Here is a 23,807-nt window from a genome sequence, read left to right on the forward strand (position 1 = left end):
AAATAAAAAGGGAACAATTGCTTATAATATTATAAATATACTGGTATTTTGCATATTTTAGATGCCCTGTCTATAAGGTAATGGGAATTTAATTTCAGAATTAACCAAAGTGCTTAGATAATATCCCAGGTTTATATAATCAACTTTTCATTTACATAAAACACATATGACACCATTATAAAATGGAACTAGATGGCTCCAATTTACTTGGTAATGAAGTAAGGTTTCTATGCAGAATGAGCACATTTCAGAACAAAGAAAAGCTAATCACTAATTGCTTATTGGTCTCCTTGGCAATGTTTTTATTTGTTTACTGTTCTCATTTTCCTGGGGTCAGTAATACATTTCCTAATGGCTTTGATAGAGTCTTTGGCATTCCTGTCATCTAACCACTAGGACGGCCTCAGAACCAAGGAAGTGGATCTGCACCAAGAAGCTCCGCAGGCAGATCTCACTCGGCAAAGGAAGGACTTTCTAGGGATGGGAGCCCCCTGGAGAAGGCCTGAGCTCCTTCTGGATACAGTCAGGCGGTTCCTCCACTTGAGAAGGAAGATGATGGCCAACATTTTAGTAGGACCTGGAACTGGGTAATACATAGGGCCTCTTCCACTGCTTGACTTAAAGAGAAATAAAGGAACATTTATATTGCAACGAATGCCAGGCACTGAAGTTGGATGGTCCACATAGGTTACCTTCACAACAGTCTCAGAATGGTAATACTTACCCCATTTTACAGCAATCAAAGCACTATGTCTGTGCTTGTTGACAAAAGTAAACTGCATTTTAAAGCTTTCATTCCATTATAACAACTTTCTATCCAGTTTAAAGAGGAGACGCTTTTTCACTAGACTGACATAATAAAGGCCATTTCTAAGAGACACCATGTATTAAAATGAGGAATTAAAGTGACAACATTTTTCTGCAATCTCACCCCAAATTCCACGAGGCGTTTTGGCAATACAAAAGGAAAGAACAGTGTACTCTTTGCACCCATGTCCCAAAAGACCAAGAACTTCATTCATCTGACTTTGAATGGGATCTGGGTGGTCACAGAGTCTCTATTAAAATTCACAATAAATGAAAGCAGTGATTTAGCTATTCCCTGTATAATGAGGGCACAGAGTTATTGATGAAAAGTGACTTTATTTAATTATCTGTCTTCTTGTAACTTAAAACCTATGTTTACATGTGACTTACAATGTTTTCAAAGAATGCTAAAATAAATAATAGTTGGAGATACATCAAATATGGCATCATTCTTTTTTATCTGAACCAGCCTCTGGCCATGTGCTTAGAGTTAATTTCCAAACAGATGACAAGCATGAGCCATTGCTCCTGGATTCTCTCACTGGGCTTCCCACTGCAGGGACGCACCAACATGAATTTGTGAGAAAATTGCATAGAAGGAAGGGTGCGACCTGTACTTGCAGAGCAGAACAAATGTATTGCTTTTGGTTAATCACTAGAGGAGATCAAAGAGAGCCCAGATGAGTCAGTGGGAATGGACTGTCCCTAGCAGAAAAATAAGTAAATAAAGCAGATCCCTTTTTATGGACAGTAAGCCATGAATTCATTTTCATATGCCATAGCACCATATAGTGTATTTGTTTCTGTTTAATGCTGTGGCATATTATGATTTTCACTCTTTATCTACATGTTTCTAAGATCTCCACAGCATCTGTTATCTAATGTTAACCTTTCATAGGGCTTATTGAAATACTACAGAATTGCCTCACTGTCTCAACTCCTACTATATTTTAAACTCTTTGAGGATTGGTATCCATTATCTGTGAACACTGTGTGTGTAGGACTGTACCTGGTAGATGGTACTCATTTATTCATTGAACAAATATTTATCAGAGAGCCACTTTGTGCCTGTTACTACACTACAGCTGGGGGTACAGGCGCATGTGTCCTTTGCCTTTGTAGATCTTATTAAAATAAAGACATAAGGGAAGAAAACAAAATATGTAAGTTCACACAAAATCTCTAATATCTTTGATAGATCTACATGTACAATTTTGCTCCAAGAACATTCTACCCTATATAAAAAAAGTATTAGGAAGCTAAAAAGAAAAACTTTAACAGAAAGGCTAACCAGTATTTTTAATAAAGGGTAATTATACTTTCCATAAATTTATGGGTTACAATAATTCCACTTTTGTACAAAGTTATGAGTTATATCTCTTCAGAAATTTTAAGATATTTTTAGGGAGATCAACTCTTTAACCTCATTTTCTCCAAAAAGGTTGAGAATAAAGCAGTTCTGGAAGTGCTAGAAGGTGTTTAGCACTTCTAAAAATCAGGCTTGCACCATCTGATTATTTTTATTTCAGTAAACTTTTGTATCAAATTTCCAAGTTCTCTCCTATCAATTCTGATTTTTCTGACAAGAACAACAACAAAAAGAAGTCATGTGACAAGTGAATGCTCTTTTGTTAAGGATATTAACAGTCTTAAGGAAAAACATGTATATGTGGTTATTTCAGTGGAAAAAAAGGCTCAGACACAGAAAAGCTCCACCTCTAAAAAGACATTGTGTCACAATTCCATTCAAGCATGAGTGCAGCCCATGGTCTAGGCATAGCGCTAATATAAATCCTGGGAAATCTGAATGCTTAAGCTCCTGGGGGCTCAAGCTTTTATCCCCCAGCCCCTGGCACAGGGACCGATCGATGCCAGCAGGCTTCAACCAGCTTCTCCTAAGTACTACCGAGCGTGTCACCTGTCCTGGGGCCGCCGCCACCTCACTTGCTGGCCGGGGCCGCCCGTCATGCTGCAGTGAGGAACTCGCCTCGCCTTCCGGGGAACTGGGAGGGGAGGTGATGCTCTGGGGGTCTCCCTTAGCCAACGGGGAGCAGGAGTGGAGGGATGCTTCCCCTTTCATCCCAGGCAGGGCAGTTCTGAGCCCCAGTCCTCCAGCTCCTTCAGGACCCAAGAGATGGAGCACCAGTTGCCTATAGTAGTTGCCAACGAGATTAAGCCTCTTTCCACCCAAACTTCCCGTTTTCCTGTTTAATCTGCTTTCTCCTTATATCTGCTCCCTGGGATCATGTTTAAAACAGACAGACAAGTAGAACAGGAAAAAGCACCGTCTTTTCCCACACCTGCGTGCCAGGCTCTGCTCTGGGGAGATGAAGACAGATGCTTCCTCCAGAACAAGGAAACGAAGCACTTCCTAAATATCAAGTTTATGCTCACCATAGTACTTTGCCTTTAAGAACACTTGAGTCAACTACTCGGAATGGATAATCTTTTAAGATAACTGTGAAACCTATCATCTGCATTAATTCCCAATTCGGCTGCTAAGAGTTTTTGCATTCATTATTCCGATAGCATATTGTGCTCATTTTCATTCACTTAAAACGAATGCTTTTACCTGCCAGGTGAGCAAGTTGTCTCTGGTGGGTTCCTGGGCAGGAGCCCGATGTCAGAATTTGCCCTGACAGGAAGGAGTCCTCGCTCTCTCCCAGTCCCCTCACTGCAGGACAGCTGCGTGCGAGGGCTGGGAGCCGGGAGCTCTTCAGGCAAGAGAAAACTAACCGGCAGAACGGAAGCATTCTACTGAGATACATTTTCAAACCACAAGGGAAGAGAGAATTATTTTTAAACTCAGCTGCCCACAGTTCTCACTTGAAATGTCAGGAAATTAGCTTTGAGGTGGTGGCCGATCACACAGAACTCAGACTTCTCCAGCTTTGTATTTTATTTTTTTTAATGCGCTGCTTTTTCCCATCTATGTCTTTATAATCTAGATGCACAGTGCATTTTCATAGGATGTGCAGTGGCTCTTAGTTTTCTCAGTCATCTATCCTGGTAAACCACTGGCTTCTAGCTCCATATTTTACAATAGAGACAATAGCCACATTATAGTCAGTAAAGATTTCCCCCCCATACAGGAGCATTTTCTTACAGGAGGATAAATGTTATGAACATTCTCTTCTAAGCTTTCATATTTGTCTCTTTGATAGCCAACTCTCTGTGCAAAAGACTTAAAGGTTTTTAAAAAAGAACCCAAAGAAACAATAATTTCATGATTTACTTCCAGCATTTTTAATTGAGCCTTCTTTGGAGAGGCAAGACATAGGTTCAAATCTGGTTATGCCAGATATTTTGCTAAACCTCAAGGCCCTCATCTTTAGAACAGGGATAATAATAGTGTCTGTCCCCTCGGACCATGTGGATCCAATACAAGAGGCTCAAGGAAGTGCTCGGCAGAGCACGGGGTCACCAAGCACCACTGTTCTTTTCGTCATGAGTATCGTCATCCTCAGCCTCATCGCCATTGTTGTCTCCAAATGTCCAGTGACATAGAACAGGGAAAAACATTAAACACTTTTATTTCATTTCTCCCACACAACAGTACTATGAGGGGTGGGTACTTCTGCAGCTTTACAGGTGAGGAAACTGAGGCTCAAAAAGTTCAAATTCATTTTCTACCAAATTCCCTACTGACCCAGCGAAGATGTCAACCAATGGACGCTCAGCTTGTAATTCTTTACTTAATGTGGAGTTACAAAAAAGTCAGAAATCTGTGAAACTGAACCCCTCATTGGCTAACACTTTTTCCTTGAAATTCTCAGTTTGAGATAGTTTTATCTGCTAAAGATTGTATTTTGCTATTTAATTGAGAATCCTTAACTGAAGTTACTTCCCAATCAAAAAGACTTATATTCTGCTTGTTGAAAATTATTAAATAGTCAATATATAATTCCTAGGCAAAGACAACATATAATTCTCTAGGATGTTTTTAAAAAAGTAAATGTACATGTAGCACTTTGGCTCAACAAGTGAGTTTTATATTAAATGATCTTTTTTTCTCTTTTTTATTTCTTAAGAATGAATAATAAAAAAGAAGAAAAAATCCTATGGACCAAAATGTGGCTTTCAAGGTCCAAATACTGATGGCTACTCCCAAGATATCTTGGGCTTGTTTACTACAGGGATTTATAACATCTAGTGGATTTCTCTTTCTGTCTCATTTCTTTTCTACTGGCTGTGAATGTAATTGTCAGTTTGATAAGGTATGAGTATGGGCCCCAGTCTAGTCCTATCACTCCACTCTCTGTAGTAACTTCCACTGAGCCCTTGCAAAGATTACCTGAAAACACTTTGAGATTTACCCAAATCATAAGCTACAGTACCTCCCCCACCCCCAAAAAATGTTAGTTTGCATGTTTAAAACTTAGGAACTTGGGTTGATTTTTGTGGTTACATCTCAGAAACACTACTTTTAAAAAGCCAGATGGTAACACTTAATTGATCATACCTCAGTATCTCTGCCAGTACTCAGCCAATATCTATTTAATGCCTACCATATGCCAGCACTGTTCTTGGCACTGACAGTAAAACAGAAAAAACCTGACTTTGTGGAACTAATATTCCATGAACATATGAAAGGGTCAAGAGGGTGACCCGACAGTGGGGGATGTTCACTGGCCACTCACTGAGCAAAACCAAAGGGGGTCTGTGGCTTGACACAAAGCTTTGATCTTTGAGTCAGAAAATGTTCTTAGACGCTGCTCTGACGCTTGTTATTAGTAAGAGGCAAGTCATTGAACCTCTTTGGTACCCATTGGCTCATCTGCAAAGGTAGGATGATGTTAGTTGCTGTTTAATTTTCATTCTTTGTGCTTAAAAATAGAGGATGACTTCACTTTTCCTATACAATCAAGTCTAAATTTTGTTAGCATCGCATTAGAGACCCGAACGACCATTCTAGTGTCAATTTTCCAGGTCTTATTCCCTTCGACTAAGACAAGTCCTCCCCTTTCTGTCTGGTTAATTCCTATGAGTACTTTAAATTCAGCTCAAGAGACACTTTCCTTGGGACATTGGTGTTGGCAGTTTCCTGTCTCCATTGATAACATCACGAGACACATATCTGGGATATTTAAAATTGCCCCCTTTGGAGGGGCTTTCAGAAGTGGAACTACTGAGCCAAACAGGACAAACATTTCAAGAATGATTTTACAAATTACCCATATCCTTTCCAAAAATCTTGAGATTCACCAGCATTTTATAAGAATGTCTCAAAAGATCTTGCTTAACTGTGAGTGTTATCTTAGTTCTTATTTTGGCAAATTGTTTGTCAACAAACAGGACTCTCTATCTCTCCTAGATAAGCCAGTTAGGACCTTCTGCTTTACTCCTAACAGTGAGCTTTTAATGCACAACATATGAAACACGGAGGATATAGTTAGTTGCCACCTAAGTCAAGAGAACACAGAACATTAAAGATGCAACATACTTGAAAATTTATGCTAATTTAGTTATGACTAGATATATTTAATTTCATAAAAATGGAACTTACCTGATAGCTTTCCACTATTTTTTCTAGAACATGCTCCCAATGAACGGATATCTCAGAAGATGATAACACTTTTACGCCTACTTCTGTTGGGGCTTCACTGGGAGCTGAAATTTGATGAGACCATTACATTCTTATTAAGATACTTACAAAATGAAATTCAAATGGTACCATTTGCTGCATGAATGAATTAAACCTATATTTTAATATTTAAAGTATTTTAAATATTTCCAAAATAAAATGAGTCCAATAATTTTATTACCTCTCCCTCTAGTTTTAATGTTACTTTAGTTCACGATCATCGTGATACACGCACACACACACATTCATGTACATGAATGTTAACAGACATACACATGTATACATACACACACTATTTAAAAAATATGGAAAGCTTCATGGATTTCTCTGATATCTGTAAACAAGAACCACACTAATTTTTTTTTTATTTCGCCCTTCTAATCCTGCTTAAGAAAGTCCATGGATGCAAATTATGTGTATCAACTCTACATTATCGAAAATAGGAGATTTGGTATTTAGTTAGAAAATCGTTCATTACAATTAATTTTTAACTTTCTCATTCTATTTATATGAGCTAAGGATATGAAGAAATACTTCCTTCTTTCTCTTTTATATTTAAGCTAAGATTTTTTCTTTTTTTTTAAGATCTTTTGAAACAAGTTGTGACATCCACTGCTTCTTAGACTCAGGAAAGCTTTTATAAGGTTAATCTTCTAACTGGGCATCAAGTCAAATATGTATCAACAGGGCCTCTGTTCAGGGAAAAAAAGGAAGTAATTTACATCCCTTATGAAAGTTACACAAAGGAACTAAGGAAATCTTTAAGCAGGAGTGATCAATTTTTATTCTCTTTTATTAACAAGCCATAATCTTCTTTTATGTTAAAAAATATCCTCCCCATGAACACTGTTGCCTTTCCAAATCAAGGTAAACATGTAGCACCATGATTGATTTCTTAGCAGCAGAAGAAAAGATGAATACTTATTCAAGTTTTGGCACATGCAGGCTTTATGAGACTCATAAAATATTTAGGAAAGAAATATTACTAAATACAGATGGCCACAACTGAAGGGACGACAGGCAGGTCCTCCTGCCCGATTACTTTAGCATCAAATAAGGCAGTAAAAAATTGATATTGGGTGAGAAGATAACTTGTAAAATGTTTTTAATTTTCATTTGATTTGTGAGATATACTCATGTTGTTCAGTTAACACTGAAGAAACTTATCATATTTCTGCTGAATCAGAAATGCATAGAGAAGGTAAGATTTGTTATTTAGGACCAGAAAGTCCTGAATTGATTATAAACTTACATAATTTCTAGTTTTTATTCTTTCTATGTGCTTAGTCCAATTAACTAACTTTAAAAAGTATGTGTGTGTATATAAGACTGCCTTTTGTGTTTGTATTAGAAATAAAGACCATGGGATGATTTGAAACCACATTATTTAACAAACATGAAAACAAGTAACTATGATTGAAAAGTATAGGTGAGTTATAAGGGATACCTAAATGTTTACGTTAGAGTAAAAATCATGCAAATTGGGTAAATTAATGAGCGTTTGCATGTTTTTCCTTTAAGAGAGAATAAGAGTATCTGCCATTGTTTTAGGTTTCTAAACTATTGCATTTATATTTCTCACACATGTGCAAAGAGAAACTTGGTCAGGGAGGAATGTGTCAGGTCAGAAGGCAATGAAATCTATTTGCTTTTCAGGCCACTAACTGTTCACATAGTGCACTTGAGCACAGAGATATAATAAGGAGGCCTTATCTTTTTTAACAGGAAAAATAAATAAGAGAATAGTAGCTTACATAGGAAATCATAGAAATTAATGTATTTACATTTAATCTAAAGCTATGTATTATTTAGGATAGATATATGTTTTCTAGGAACATTCTCAGTTCAGTTAAAGTTTCTAGAAAAACAAAGAGAGAGAGTATCTGTTTTTCCCTTATGTAACTTTCCAGACAAGTTGTTCTTCTCCCAAGAAAAAATTTCAACTGGCATTCATTCCTTCTTCATAGACTTATGCCTAGATTCTCCTTAACAAAATTCCAGTACTCTATTTTAATGACAAAAAAAGTGACATAAACGCTGACAATCACATAACTTTGGGCTAAAAAGTGGAAATTTTGCCAGAAAAAAGACATGTTAAGGAACTTGTAAGGAGCAACTTTTGTGAATGCACAGATAAACTGAGGTTCTCCGATCAAGCAGGGAGAATTTCTAATTGCACAATTATAACCACGAGGCAGGAGCAGGGCCTACATCAGTTATTTCAGCGGGGACTTCCTAACTACCGCGGACATGAGCTAAAGGAAGGATAAGACTTTGGCAACGTGCTGGTCACTTAGACGGAGAGAGTGACGTTTTAATCTGGCCCAAAATAATACTCTTGTACTAAATGCATAATACTATAAAAGTGTCTGAGTCAGTATGGCCCAAAAGGCAGCAGAGCAAGTGCTTCCCGAGAGGCACGCGTCGCCCCCTCATCGAGTCCGTGCGCCTTCTGCTCACCGTCCTGTGCTGAGTTGATGACGGCCGTGAGGCTGTAAGGGCCGTCTCCTTTGTTGTTGAAGGCCTTGACTTTGACCTGAAAGGCGGTGGACGGGCGCATGGTCTCATCCTTGTGGACGTACCGGCCGGTGTCTGGATTAGTGACTGTGACTTTTTTCCATTCTTCCCCATCAAATGGCTTAAATGCCACGATGTAACCAAAATTGTTGCCATAGTGGTATTCTCTTGACAAGGGCTAGAGAATGAGAAATTGAAATATTAAGTAGGTTTAAGTGATACAGTTAACAGGGGGAAGCTCCTGTTATGACGCAACAGTGATAATGATGGTGACACGTGGAGGCATGTTCTTTATATGAAACGCTTAGCCCGTGACTCAGTGCTGCCTGGAAATGCCAGGACGCAACCCGCTCACACACGCGGTGCCTTCGCCTGCTGCTGCCGCAACACCCCGAGGGAGGGCCCCACTCTGGGCCTTTTTCACCTTCAGTGCTTCCCACCTCCCATTTGTCAGAAGGCCCTTCCCTCACTTTCTTGAGGTAAAAATCACCTAATTGATGATCCCTGGCCACAGGATTCGCCATTTCCCATTTCCAGAGTTTTCTCACACACTTTATATCTCACCATTCCTGCTTTATTTTTTAATCTTTAACACTGCCTTGATGTGCACTATATGTTTTACCTGTTTACCCACTCTCTTATCTCTCTCAACTGCAAGAATACAAGTTTCATGAGGGCAGAGTTCCTAACAGTTCCATTGCCCCCTTTGTCCCTAGAACCTGGAACAAAGCCTCAAGTAATCGTTAACGAATGTGTGAATGAATTTCTTTAGAGTTGAAAGGCAATAATGGCAAGAGAATGAATCTGTGTTGTGATCGAACAGTAGACACTGGTCAGAAGGAAAAATGAGCGAAGGCACAGGAGGAAGGGCAAGCAGTGCGGCCACCTGTGCGGGAGGCTGGCTCGGGGCACCTGTCTGACTCCAAAACTAAGGGCTCTGTTTGGCGATATTTTTCAGTTTCTTATTATTATGCATGTCAGTCACCCAACAAAGAAGTCTGTCGGCCATATCAATCCAGTATTTATAAAAAACTGATTTAAAGCTAGTTTTAGTGAATGCTCATCATTCAGTCTTTTTTAGCCAAGTAAACAAGTTGTATATTTACTTTTTTTTCCAAAAAATCACAGTTAAAAAGTCTTGAGGAAAAACCTTGAACTAAATACAACACAGTCAGTTGAATATACTTATGTTAAACAGGGTGATATAGAAAATGTATATCCTGAAACAAGGTCCTAAGTATGTACCCATTGTGATTCTTAGATTATTGACAGTATAATCTAATATTTCTATAATAGTTAAAACACTTTTTTAATTGATAGTTATCTACCTAGTTTTTGCAATTTCAAGTATATCAGAGTTGGCTATAGTGCTTTTAAATCTCAAAAAAACTGGGGAAAAAATTCCAAGTTGAAAAACAAAAACTCAATAAAAATGGGAAAAAATGAAAATTCTCAGGCTTCATCTCCAGAGCTTTGATTTAAAATTTTTGGAACAGAATTTCCAATTCTGAATTTCTTGATAAGGCCCCCTTCTTCTCCTGAAGTAGCTACTCACTGAGGTTTAGAGAATCAAGCCATGTATAAAAGAGTAAAATATCCTAATTTTCCTAATATCTGCACTTTTTTATGTTACATTGATAGTAACAATTACAAATAAAAGTTTGATACAAGCAGTTTTTCCTGAATCTTAAAAAATGTGACTTCAATGTCAAGTATAAAATATGAGTACACAGCACAAAGTGAAGTCAAGTTTTGTTAAACATGCACTTATTATATAAATCAATTCAATACATGTAAAAAAATAAATCCTGTTATTTTCCTTGTAGTTCTCAAAATCCTTTGGAAGCCAAGCTGTGTTCTTTGATGATCAGCAGTGATTAAATATGAAAAGTATTTTATGGATACATGGAGCTATGTAAATATTTCCTAGATAAATGTCAGATCCCTCACTCAGACACATTTGTGCTATTACAGCCTTCAGCCCCCAAGATGTCTCACTTCAAAAATCCAGGTACAGTGCATTGTTCTCCAGACATTATAGTCTCTAGTACAGAACTCCCCTTAGGGTCATAAAAATATAACAAAATGTCTTGGACACGTCAATAACAAGCCCCGTGGGTGACTTCTAAGACTGCGCTATCATGATAGATTATACTAGTGATCAAAGTTAAGTCTCAAGTGAGAGAGCACGTGCCAACTTAAAAGCAGGAGCTGATACCAAAGCTTTTTAACTGAATCTCTGGAGCTGTGAATGTCCAGAGAAAATGGTATAAATTAAAGTTGGGTTACCAGGCCACAATAAGTTCAAAGTATCTCCAAAATCAGATTGTTGGATATTTATTCTTTCAGGCCGACAGATTCCTTAGCACCCAGGATCTATTTTTGCATACTAAAACACAGTAAAATCTGACATTTAAGGGAAACTAATAATTTTATTAATTTAGTACTGCATGTGTTTTGGACATTGTCTTTGTTTGAGTATAGACACTTTGGATAGGGGATTGTGAAATGGGCAATTTTCGTAGAACAGTAATGATAAGCTTGGCAGATACTCCAGAAATAGATGGCTATTGGAAGTGCAATTTGGATATAGCTTGCTGTTAAAATTTGTCTTCAGGAAGTGCAGTTACAAATATCATGAAACTGTGTTGAAATAAAAGTTAAAATTGTCATATTGCATGCAAACAAAAATCATAAAATCTCAAGGAGTCCTGAAAAAAGCAAATTACATGCAAAAAAATATTAAGTTGAAAAAATGCATTATTAAACTTCATGATATCATATATAGAAGACTAGACACTACCCCAAAATGTCAATTTTGATGATTTCTGGGTTGTATCATCATGGATAATTTTCATTTACTTTATACTTCAAGAGTAGAGCTGTCATTAATGAAAAACTGTTGCTGTTGTAAATTTAAAGTTATTTTTATAAAAAGAAAATGAAAACCCCTGCAGTAGAAGTATTACCATAATAGTTGAAACAGTGCTTTGATTGGCTAATACTACCTTACTAACGTGTAATAGAAAAGGATAACAAATCAGATCCGTGTATTGGACAAGAGCAATGCTGAAAAACATCCAAATTCTTTTTTGGATAAACATTTCCCAGTAGAATATCCAGTACATTTTGTTGAAAAGATTATCCTTTTCTACAATGTATTGCTTCAATGCCATGAGTGTGATTCTGCCCCACTGATGTCTTTATGCCTGTGTCACAGTTCTTGATTAATGTAGCTTTAGTAAATTTTGAATTCAGGTAGTGTAAATCCTCAAATTTTGTTTTTATTTTTTTCCAAATATACTTGAGTCTTCTAATCCATGAACATGGTACATATATGTCCACTTATTTGAGTTTTCTTAATTTCTCTGAGCAATGTTTGTGATTTTTAGTAGAGTGTTACGTTTTAGTGGTGTGGAGGTTTTTGTAAAATTTACTGGAAAACTACTTGCATGTTTTTGTTTAATTTATTTCTATATATTTTATGGTTTCCTAATTCCTTTTATGAATGGAATTTATAAATTTTATTAGAGGCAAACCAATAAAATATAAAAGAACAATTGATTTTATAATACTGACCAGGTATCCCTACATTTTTAAATGTGCTTATTATTTCTAGCAGTTGCTTATAGACTTCCTAGAATTTTTTACATGAACACATATTATGCTCTTTATTTCATTTTCTTGTCCTATTCAACTGGCTACAGCCTCTATTATAACATTAAGAGAGAAGATACTTGCCCTGTATCCAGTCTTAGAGGGAAAACACTTGAGTCTCTCACCATTAAGCATTATAATAACTAAAATTTTGATAAATATTCTTTATCAGGTAGAAAAATTTCCCTTCTATTTCTAGTTTTATTAGTTTTTAAAAAAGCATCACAAATCACAAATGAACTTAAAAAATTATTTTTTCCAGTCCTTTTTATGCATCTATTAAGAAGATCCTATGGTGTGGTTCTTTATTCTGTCAATAGGATGAGTAGTATCGATTGACTTTTGAATATGAAACTAAACTTGCATTCCTGGGATAAATTCTACTTGATCAAGGTATATCATTCTTTTAATATATTGCTGGATTTAATCTGGTGATATTTTGTTAAGGAGCTTTGCCTCTATGATTCTAAGGTATGTTTCTTTCTAATTTAAAAAATATAAAGTTCACATTTTACTTAGATTAAAATACATTGTACAGAATTTATTTTTGTTACCAAAATAACAGCAACAATTTATTACTCCTGTATGAAAAACAAAATTCCTATTTTTCCCAGGTAATTCTTAATACATCAAGACAAGGCAGTGGATATGGCTATGGAAAGAAAACTATCAAATGGATGTTCAGTATCCTTGGGCTCAGATTGTTGTCTTGAACATAAAACAAAAGTGTTCAGTGCAGACTTATGAGAAAGATTATGAATTGGTTAAGGTATAAATTCAATAAATGAATGTAAACAACAACGAGATGTGTACAAACAGTGGCTTACTTTCTATTCAAACTTCAATTTTCTCCTTACAATCACTTAATGGAGACAAAATCTACATTGAAATCTGTTTGGTGAGGTCACAATTTTTTTCTAATTGTTGGTAATTTCCTTAACTGTCCATTAGAAAGTTTTTTAAATAAAATTTATTTAAAAACAAACAAACAAACAAACAAAAGCAGTTCACCCTGTGCATTGTTTTTTAATTTCTTTACTTAAGGAAACAAAATGTGGATTTGAGATTGAGTACAGGTCACACAGGCGATAACATAAGCAACCTGTTAATACTTACCGCCCATGTTATGGTCAGCTCTCTGCTCCTTCCACCCCCACCTCCTACATCTGAAGGAGCCACATTAGGTGCTGAAACAAACAGACAACAAAAAATAGAGGCTATGCAATTTTTGTTTGATGTTATTACAGTTGTTTTTCACTACAGAAGCCATACATTTTTTCTTTTTTTTTTCTCACTCGATTATAATAGCAATACCTCCTAGTAGCTGTTAGTACTGCCAAGATAAAAACTGATTCAGTGCCGTAGAAAATGTGCCAGGTTTTCTTCAACAAAAGGTAGCAAAGCAAATTTGCCTCCCCCATCTTTTTTTCCCTCATGTCCTTTCATTTAATATGATTTTGAAGGATTAGATCTACTTTGTTGGGAAAACATTTTACAGCTCTTTCTTTTGAACCCTATGATCTTCTAACAATTTACTGTTCTGTGAATTTTATGCTTCAATCTACGAACAACTTAAACGGTGACTGTGCATTACCACTGGATAATGTTTCCCCCAAAATATCTGGAAATATGAGAAATCTAATACTGTTTCTTGGGCTCTCACCTCCAATCCCTCAATCTATCCGGGAACCATGCCCACCAGTGACTCTAACTCTCTCCGGTTCCCTATCCCCTACATCATCCTTCTGTTTTCAGTCTTTCTACTGGAGAGATTTCATTCTCCTGTCTCTCCACCCTTAAAAATCGTTCTGTAAGAAGACTGTCTTTCTTTTACTCTCCAAACCATCAAACACTTCCTAGCCACTGAGCTACAAAGAACTGATACATGACTATTTTGTGTACTCCACTCTTTTTGTGCTTTTTATGTACTTCTGTTATCATTTTTAATAATCCATAATCTGTTTTCTACTTCTTCATATCACTCACTCAAAAATCACTCTCTCTAAAATCAGAAAATTGCCTCTAATTTCCAAGTCTGATGGCCTCTTCTTTGTTCTTTGCTGTTATTCTTTCTCCTTGAAAGGCCTTCAGGGTAGACACTGGATCTTTTGGGATTTGTATAGTGGATCTTACTGGATCTGCATCTAGCTGGAGTTGCAAAGATAAAGCATAGCTTGTTCCTGCACTCCAGGTACTCAGAGACCAGCTGCCCGGCTACATGGATGAAGCCTGTGTTTCTACACAAAACTGCTGCGGCCCCGGGAGAAATCATTCCCAGTCCTGTTAACATTTTGAAGAACAGATGAAGTGCCAGTTCTTCCGAGGCCACAAATCCCTCCAAAAGGAAATAGTCAGCCTTCCTCAGAGTGCTGAGAGCAAAGTATTTTACGGAACTGCAGATGAACTTCCCATTAGCCACATAAATTCTTTGTTGAAGGTTTGTGCATTAATTGCACAGAAACAGAAGTGTATGTTTTTCTTCATGTCCATAAAACTATATGATTCCCATTCCTGAGTATGACACTGATATGAAAGATTTTACTGAAATCTTTTGAAAAAAGGCTGGAAAGATTTTATTTTATTATTCAGCTGTCACTATATGAGTGCTAGAAATAAAATGGAGGGCACAGGAGTGCTAAAAGATACTCGTAGCACTTTAGATAAAATGCATATCGAAAGCTGGGATATTTAAAATAACTCCTGGAAGCCCTTTAAATCCCATAACTCATGAAGTTAAAACTCTACATGCTATAGGGAAATGAAGAGCATGTTGTCTTATAATCAGTGAATAAATCAAATTTTGTGTGTTTGACTCTAAGCATGAGCACTGTGGTCACAGGCAAGTAATTCCAAAAATAACTCTAGAATAATTTATTATATTGCAATCTGTTGAATTAAATACTGCCTTCATCGGGACAAGTATTACTTGCCGAAGCATTTTAGTGTATTCTTTTTCATTACGAACAGAGCTAAAAATGGAGTATGTTTATGTTGTTAGATTGAATATTTTTTCCATTTCATAATGTTTATTTTAAGCTTTTTAAACACCCTTCAAATAAGTAAAACAAGATTGATGTGCTCTTCCAAGATCATCCATTGAGATAATGATGCTGAAAAAAGACAGAGGCACAGAAAGAAAGGTAACTATCTGTTAATGGAGTGTTTTATACCTTACTTGGGTTAATAGCTTAGTTATTTTCCTCCATTTAGCTTTACGTGCTCAGTTGCAGACGTTACAGCTTTTGCACAGGTGGCACTGACGTACAGCCTAATCTCGGACGTGAGTCTGGGCACCTCGTTGCCTGTATTTGCATTCAGCCCCTGCAGGGACAGGAGGATCTGCCCAGGTATTTCTCTCAGGGAAGTAAATCACCCTAAGCACAAGGAAGCCTATTTAACTTGAAGCTCCTGGGCATTTAACAGAGAACAAACTAGACTTATTTTAACTATAAATCATGAGAAATAATTTAAACCAATATTTAGGAAAAATACAGAATTATGGAATTAATCATGAATAAACAAAATTTATAATTTTACTGTGAAACGTTAAAAATAGTGAGTTCTCTTTTTGACTTGTCCTTTTGCCACGATTTCAGCCTGAGAGTGATTCCCTGGTGACGTTATTAAGAGTGGTGCTTAATCAGTTATTTCAGTTCTGGATCTACAAAACTTTTTTCACAAGAAAAGCCAATGCCATGACTATTCTTCCCTATACAAAGAAACTAACACTGCCAATTTTACTTTTAGATTTTAATGATTAAAAAATGTTCATATAAATACCTCATTGGGCTTTAAGGTCTTATTTAACAATGTACAATTGACTGGTAACAAATCCTAAATTATGAAAATCATGGAGTATATGAAGATAGATTCTTGATTCAAAACATGATGACTACTGAGTTCTTAATTATTGTTTTAACTTATATTGCCAATTTTACAGAAATAAAGGTTACCATGAATGTAACTTCTCACTTTAATTTGCATCAACTTTTCATTGTGATTTAAAACAAAATGTTTGTAATAGATTCAAAGTGGTATATAAGTAATGCTCGGGAGTCTAGAAAATCAAAGGGATTAAAGTCTCACATTTGTTTTTATTCTATCTTTAAATACATAGTTTTTCTGAAAAGCTGTTAATAAGATCAAATGAACTGTATGATACTTGGGTGCTCAAATGAGAGCAGCTCTTTGCAACTCTGGTCTGCTCTGATGGTGGAGCGGACTGCTAACACTCCTGGTGTATCTATCATGTTAAACTGATATTCTTTCCATAGTAGACAAAAAAGATTTAGATCTGAGAGAGTTCAGATAGTTCACAATCACACTAATGTCTTAGGATCTTATCAGGCTGAAATTATAGGTTTATTTATTAGGCTGAAATTATAGGTTTATTTATTAATCTAGGCTTTGTTCTCAAACAGGAAATTTAGGTGGTGGACAGCAGAGTAAATGTGTTAACTGCTCAGTGGATGATAATCTGTAAATCATCTGGGAGAAATGTCTGGTCTGGCAGAAAAAAATGCTACAAACTGAAATAATCACAATAAATTATAATGAAGAACCCAAACCAATTATGGATGGCATGTTTAAAATAAGAGAATTAACACTTCCTATTTTCCCTCTCTCAGTGTGTTAACAGCATAAGCATCTGATACATACACTAATCTTGTTTCCAGGCAATGCAAATTATGTTTGGTAATGGATTTTTTCTAAATCATACTATGCAAATATCACTGCCACTTTGATCACTGCTTCTCTGCTCATCGTCCTCTGCTACCTTCCCCTGGTCAGAATAGCTGTGTCCCCTTCTTCCTTTTTCTTTACAAATAATGGTGAGCACCAATTATGGACAGTGTGCTGTGTCAAGCACTAAAGATAGTAATGTGAATAAAACCTGATCCCAGTCCTGAAGATGTCCTCTTTAATGGAGCAGAAAAATGTACAACCATGTACAATGAGTCTTAATTCAATGTGTTACATATTAAAAATTTGACTTAATGTTCATAAGAGTTTGCTGAATGAATGAATGAAGCCCAGCTTAATAAAAGACTATCTAGAACTTAAAAATGACTTTTATATATTGCACCTGATTGGATACTCAGATTAGTGCTTTCAGATAAGTCCATGAGAAGTAGTAGCATTGTCCTCTTTTTACAGGAAAAGCAAATGAGTCCGGGAGAGAAGCCTGTTAAGGTCACACAGTGAAGGTCACACTGCTTACATGTGAATAAGCGGCAACTTTAACTCAGGTCTCCTGATGGCTTAAACATCCATACTTTTTGCTACTTTTAAATTATTATTACTTGCATTATTAATGACAGCAACCAACTTTGACGTAGTACTTCACCAGTTACAAAATATCTTAGTACCATTTCTCTCTTTTATCAAACATATCTAAAAAATAAAATAAATAAAAATAAATGAAAGAGCAAAATAGCTTCATTAGAAATGAAATTAAAGCTCTATATGGTGTAACAGAGTTGATTCTGGTGTTTTGTTCATTTTTCTCTTTTCTTTCTTTGGTTGATAAATGGTAAATAAATGCCAAAGCTGCCAAAACAAACCTGAATGCACCATTTTAGGATATTGACTCACAAGGGCACATGCAGAGCTATTAGCTACCAGGGTGTCTTGTGTGACTCATCACTTTGAAGGATGTGCTGTTATCTCTTTCTTACAGTCAAAATCAAATGGGTTACCTTGAATTACAAGCACATCCCCTAATTCTTCACCTGGGACCATGTATTTTATAATGCACTTGTTTGGATCTCCCACCATGCACTGCAGTCCTAACATTAAGTCATTGGACAGATAAGGCCTGTGCTGCATTAGATAATGTGGTTTTCAATCAGCTTAATGAGGTTCAGGAGCAGCTTTCCCATCAAATGGGCACCAGTCTTTATCCCACATAACATACGCTGGCATCTCTTAGACAGTTGTTATGATGATACATGACAAGACAAACATCTCCTTATTTTAGAAACTGTTTCTATTTTTTTGTAAGGATGAAAAATGTGTATGTCCAACTTTATGCATATTCATTTTTAAAGAGCAAGATAAAAAGAAAAGAAGAGAAAGTGTGTTGAATTTTATTATACTAAATATGTGAAATTATTCCTTTGAGATGATTAAAATTATAAGATTATATGATCCTCTATTATGCTATTCAAAAATGAGAATAAATTGTCAAAGGAGGGGATCAATTACCGAGTAGACAATAGTTTCTTATAAAGTTTAAAAACGAGCATTAAAAGCATAAAAAATTTTCTTTAGCAAGTATTATGGACTAGATGGTACTAACTGCTTTCCTTACTTTTTTTGCAATCATAAAAATAATCTCATAAGAGAAATAATTTCCATTTGGAGATGAGAAAACTGAGGCTCAGAGAGATGAAGTAATAGGCCACTAACACGGAGCTTTGAGGTGATGGCTTGAGTCTCCTGGGGGATCGGTGGCCCAGAGCTTCAATACTGCCCTCCCTGGAGGCGGGTTGGGGAAAAAGCTTCTAGAACTAGAAATCCCTGAATTTGAATGTCAGCTCTGCTTTACATTATCTGGGTGTAATATTATCTTCCTTGTCCGCAAAATAGGAAGAATGAACCCAATTTCAGGAAGCTATCGTGGGAATTAAGTGGAGCAGTGCGAGTAGAAAGGTCCGCACTGCGTCCGATAGCATACAGTTGGTGCATGAATGATGGAAGCCATGAAAGCTGATTAATAAAAGACCCTAAAATATTTTCTTATGAAGATGAATAAAAGTTTAGAGGTTATAGGATTTATTTTTTCATAACTGGAAGGAACAAGTCATTTCATTATCTCGCTCTAGGGCTGTACCTGGCATTGTGAGTAAGACTGTTACCACTTCAACAGATTTGTTTCTTTGTTTTGGCTGTGAAGGCTTTTAAAAGGAGTTACTTTCTAAGCACACTAGAGAGAGACTTAATTCCTTAACAAAATGCCATTTGAGCAAACATACTGTAAGAGGTGATGCTAAAGAAGGTGATGCCAAGAGCTGTTGGTTGAAAGTACCAATCTTCCCAAAATTTTAGGTCTGATAACACTCTGAAGCAAGTTTTTTCCAGCATTTCTACACATAAGAAGACACCGAGGTTGAAAAGCCTTCAGTTACATACAAACCATCTGTAGTGAGCATATCAAAATGTATCCTATCTTCCAAATACTATGTTAAACATAAATTATATTCACAGATTCAGGTATGAAAGAATCAGACTGAATCTCTCTCTGAGACAATTTTTTGGTTGTTTTTAAAAACATGTTTAGTTTACTCACTTTTACTTTGACATAAAAAAACCTAAGATCTCCTCATATTTCTGTCCACATCATCAGCATACGTATACTAAAGCAATCATTTTCTGAGATAAATGAGATATTGTTTGTACATATTAACTTTGGTAAACTAGTGTATTTGAGTCTTCTCATTAATGCACACTCAAGATATTACTATGAGGATTAACTGAAATGTGTGCAAAAATACTCAGCACAGATCAGTATTTTAGAGTTTATTTTCTTCCTTTACTACCAAATCATCACTTTTATTTGGAAAATTGCATGAAATTACATGGAACTTTCAGAGACAGCTTGGATGGCAGGCCTGTGAGTACGTTGGCTTGAAAAACTGAAGACCCTAAATTCATGATTCCCTTTAGAAGTTAGACCACGAACTGAGGTAGCCAGAAATGTGGATAAGTGATCTTAAACTACCACAGCAGGATTTTAATGTCAGTCTGTCAGCTACCTAAAAATCTTCCCCCCAAATGAAGCTCTGAAGCTTAGCACCAGCAAAGATAAACACACTCAGCCTACAAAACATTTTCTTCTCCATAGACAGGGAGTAATAAAAACGAGATATTGTCAGAATCAGAACAGTATTTTGGTTTAGTAATTCAGGGCAAGAGGAAAATAGAGTGGAGTACTTCTTGTATCTAAGACTATTTAAGTGGAATTGGTATTTAACATAAAGATGTAGACCTAAACTGGAAGGACAGGGAAGGCTGGGCTGTAATAAAAGAACATTTAAAGTGACACCTAATACTCAACGTACAATACATTAGAACTATTCCTCAGAGATGCTACGACTCCCCAAGTGGTGTAGAAATAGGAAGTCCTCGTCACATTCTCTTTGCCCCTTGCTTGCCTCCTGCCCCCTGCCCCCACCCCCACCCACGCGGCCGTTCAGTTCTGACTGTCTTCGAGAGACACGCAAACCTATGAACCTTCTCGATGGAGCCTCCGTGAGTCAGCAGCCTGCCTGGCTGACATTCGGAATTTACATTCAAGTTTGTATTCTAACTACTGACCTCATTTAAGTGGTCTCTGCTGATACAGGTACTGGTTTCTAGTCACCTTGCCCCCTTCATGAATTACGTAAAAATATTCTTAAACTTCCTATTTTCCTTTTTGATTTTTCACTGAACTGACATAGAATACACACTCCTAGGTGAAATACATAGACACACATTTTTTAGGTGAATCCTTTACTTCACAGCATTAGTTATGTCCCAACACATTCAGCTATATATTAAGGTGACACCGTACTTACAGACCATTTAAATTTCAAGAAGCTGCTTCTACCTACCGGCACCATCTGTTTTGATCCTGTTGGACGGAATACTGGGCTCTCCTGTGCCCAGCGTGTTGGTCGCCACCACACGGAACTCGTACTCCATCCATGGGATTAAATCCACTGCTCTTGCCGCCTCCATGTTTCCTTCAATAATTGGGGGATCTAAGGAAAATGACCATTAAAGAGAGAATATCAGTTGAGCAACATCACTTCCATAATTCCCCATTCTCATTTCACTATTGTGAGAAAATTGCAAATATTCCACTGAGCTGGAATAAGAATAAAAACGAGGCATGCCAAAGTGTTAAGTTCAAGGGGGTAAGTGGAGAAGTCATTAATAAATACACTACGAAGAGGGATATATGTGTATGAATCACCTCCTAGGAAGTCAGGGGTGGAAGCCTGAGAGCCTGTGTTTCTAACCAGCCCCCAGGTCATGGCCATGCTAGACCCTGGCAGCACCCTGAGCAGCAAGGAGCTGCGTCCTGAAGGTGGACTCTAGAGGTTTCCGAGGCAGCGACACAGCCGGCCTGTCACTGCCGTCATGTATGGGTAGTGAGGGATTTACTACCAGGGAGCGACTGTGACACTGGGTAGGGTGGCCCTTCTCCCCGTTCAGAGACCTTTCCGTTACTCAAGCCTCCTGTTGAAGGAGAAGCTCTCATGGGCTGAATGGTGGTGCCAGAAAGATGTCTATCCCCAAACCATCAGAGCCCGTGGACGTGACCTTATCTGGAAAAAAGTTCTTTGTAGACCTTTTAAAGTTTAAGGCAGGGATTATGTTAAGGATAAAATCATTCTGGATTATCTAGGTGGGCCCCAAACCCCATGATAAGTGTCCTTGAAGAGAAAGACACACAGAAGAGAAGGCCACATGACCACAGAGGCAGAAGGTAAAGGGATGTGGCCACTGGCGCCATAGAGGCCAGAAGGAGCAAGGCCTGGCCTGTTCCCGAGGGCCCTGGAGGCGGCACGGCCCTGACAGCACTGCGGTTTCGGGCGTGTGGCCTCCAGAACTATGACCATCAAGAGTCCTAGTCTCGTGATGTGATGTGGGTCAGAAGTCCTGCCTGGATCTGGAGGAAAGAAGCAGGCCAGATGAAAGAGCCCTTTTAATTCTAGACATACTTTCTCTGAAATGATCGATGTTAGCCATTGTTTCGCGAGTTATTCCTACTTCTTACATACATGGCTTTATTGAGGGGGTATTCTAAAGTTGTATCCTGGGGGCTTCCCCAAGCAGTATTGTATTGGGGGACCTCTCGGTTCTCACAGTTCTGCAGAACTGCGTGTGTTGTATTACATACAGCACATATCCCTCCTATGTGTTTAATGAATGAGCACCTTGGGCCCTGACTTAGGTGCTAGGGGTAGAACAGTGAATAAAACAAAGTCTTCACCCTCATGGAACTTCCTTTCTAGAGGAATAATGGTGTTGTTTTTTTGTTTTTATTATGAAATGTATATTTTAATTGAGCTGCATGGTAAGCACACATAATTAATGGAAATCATTATACTTATTATTCCTTTTTTCACAGCTAAACCAAATATTAACCATGTTTACTTCACTTTGTTCTCCAGGATATATAATGAGTGTCAATTTAACTAGATATCCAGTATTAGCTATAGTTTCATCATTATTATCCATTTGCATTCTCTTTAGAGACGTAAAAACGGCCTGCACTTTAGGTTTATCAAACACCTAGATTTTTAAAAAATTATTTTCAGATAATCTAATTTTGTCAATTATATTTATAATTCTTATACTCACAAGCATAATGTCATAGAAATGTTTCCCCTGTTTTTAATTCATTTGAACTTTATACGCTTTGGGGAGACTCATCTAATACTAAAAAATATCCTAAACCCTTGTATCAGGCTTCAAGTTTATATCTGGTTCATGTGTCAAAAATAGGAAGAAACTATCAAAAAAATATAAAGCAAAATTAAAGCCCTTCAGTGAGCAATACAAAAAATTCAATTATGTTAAGTAAAATTAAATTAGAGTGGGTTTGGGATAGGCTGGGCCTAATTCATTTTCATATTTAAGAAGGAAAAACATTTTATTCACTTTTGTCTTCTTTCCTCCCCTTTGGTGACAACTGAGTGCATATTTCTGTGTCTCTTCATTAGGCATATTAAAGAAAAATTCTGGCAGTGACAAGTTTGTTCAAAAATAATGGCAAAAATGACAAACATGAAGAGGTTATTTTATCAAAAGGATCCTCCCTGTTCTTTGATGTTACAGGAGAAGATGAGCTGATGATGTGTGAGGTCGTAGACCAGTCATGACAAATGGCAATGGTAATGGTCACAGGCAAGAGAAAGTACCTACTTTACTCCTATTTTTTTCTGATCAAGTTTTAGAAAATCTTAATATTAGAAAGGAAAAAAGTTAAGATCCAAAACCTTTTCAAAGTATGTTTTGAAGAACTTCAAAGCAGGCAAGATCATCCTGGGAAAGTAAAGGGTTATGGTAGTAAGACGTGGGTGCTTAAGTTAATATTTCTGATCAACGTGGCTAAAAAATGCAAAACTACAATGCCTATCTAATTGGAGAAAAAACATCATAAATTATAATCTATAGATGGCATTTGATATAAAAAGATTTCCCCAAAACTTTTCCTAATAAATCTTAGAGTTCCATATAGCTTAAA

At 36.9% G+C, this 23,807-nt stretch overlaps 1 protein-coding gene across 8 annotated transcripts in view; it reads right to left on the reverse strand.

Annotated features, from left to right (window-relative positions):
* The window catches only part of CNTN1 (contactin 1), a 257,831-nt gene that overhangs the window by 20,125 nt on the left and 213,899 nt on the right, over positions 1–23,807 (reverse strand). For all 8 annotated transcript variants that reach the window (XM_073222417.1, XM_017677253.3, XM_017677254.3 and 5 more), the window contains 4 exons: positions 21,163–21,312; positions 13,682–13,752; positions 8,852–9,086; positions 6,314–6,417 (listed from right to left, as the gene is read on the reverse strand). In XM_073222417.1, coding sequence (XP_073078518.1) covers positions 6,314–6,417; positions 8,852–9,086; positions 13,682–13,752; positions 21,163–21,312 — 560 coding nt within the window. The remainder of the gene's footprint in view (positions 1–6,313; positions 6,418–8,851; positions 9,087–13,681; positions 13,753–21,162; positions 21,313–23,807) is intronic.

This window comes from Manis javanica, chromosome 15, assembly GCF_040802235.1.
Source record: "Manis javanica isolate MJ-LG chromosome 15, MJ_LKY, whole genome shotgun sequence".
Lineage (NCBI taxonomy): Eukaryota > Metazoa > Chordata > Mammalia > Pholidota > Manidae > Manis > Manis javanica.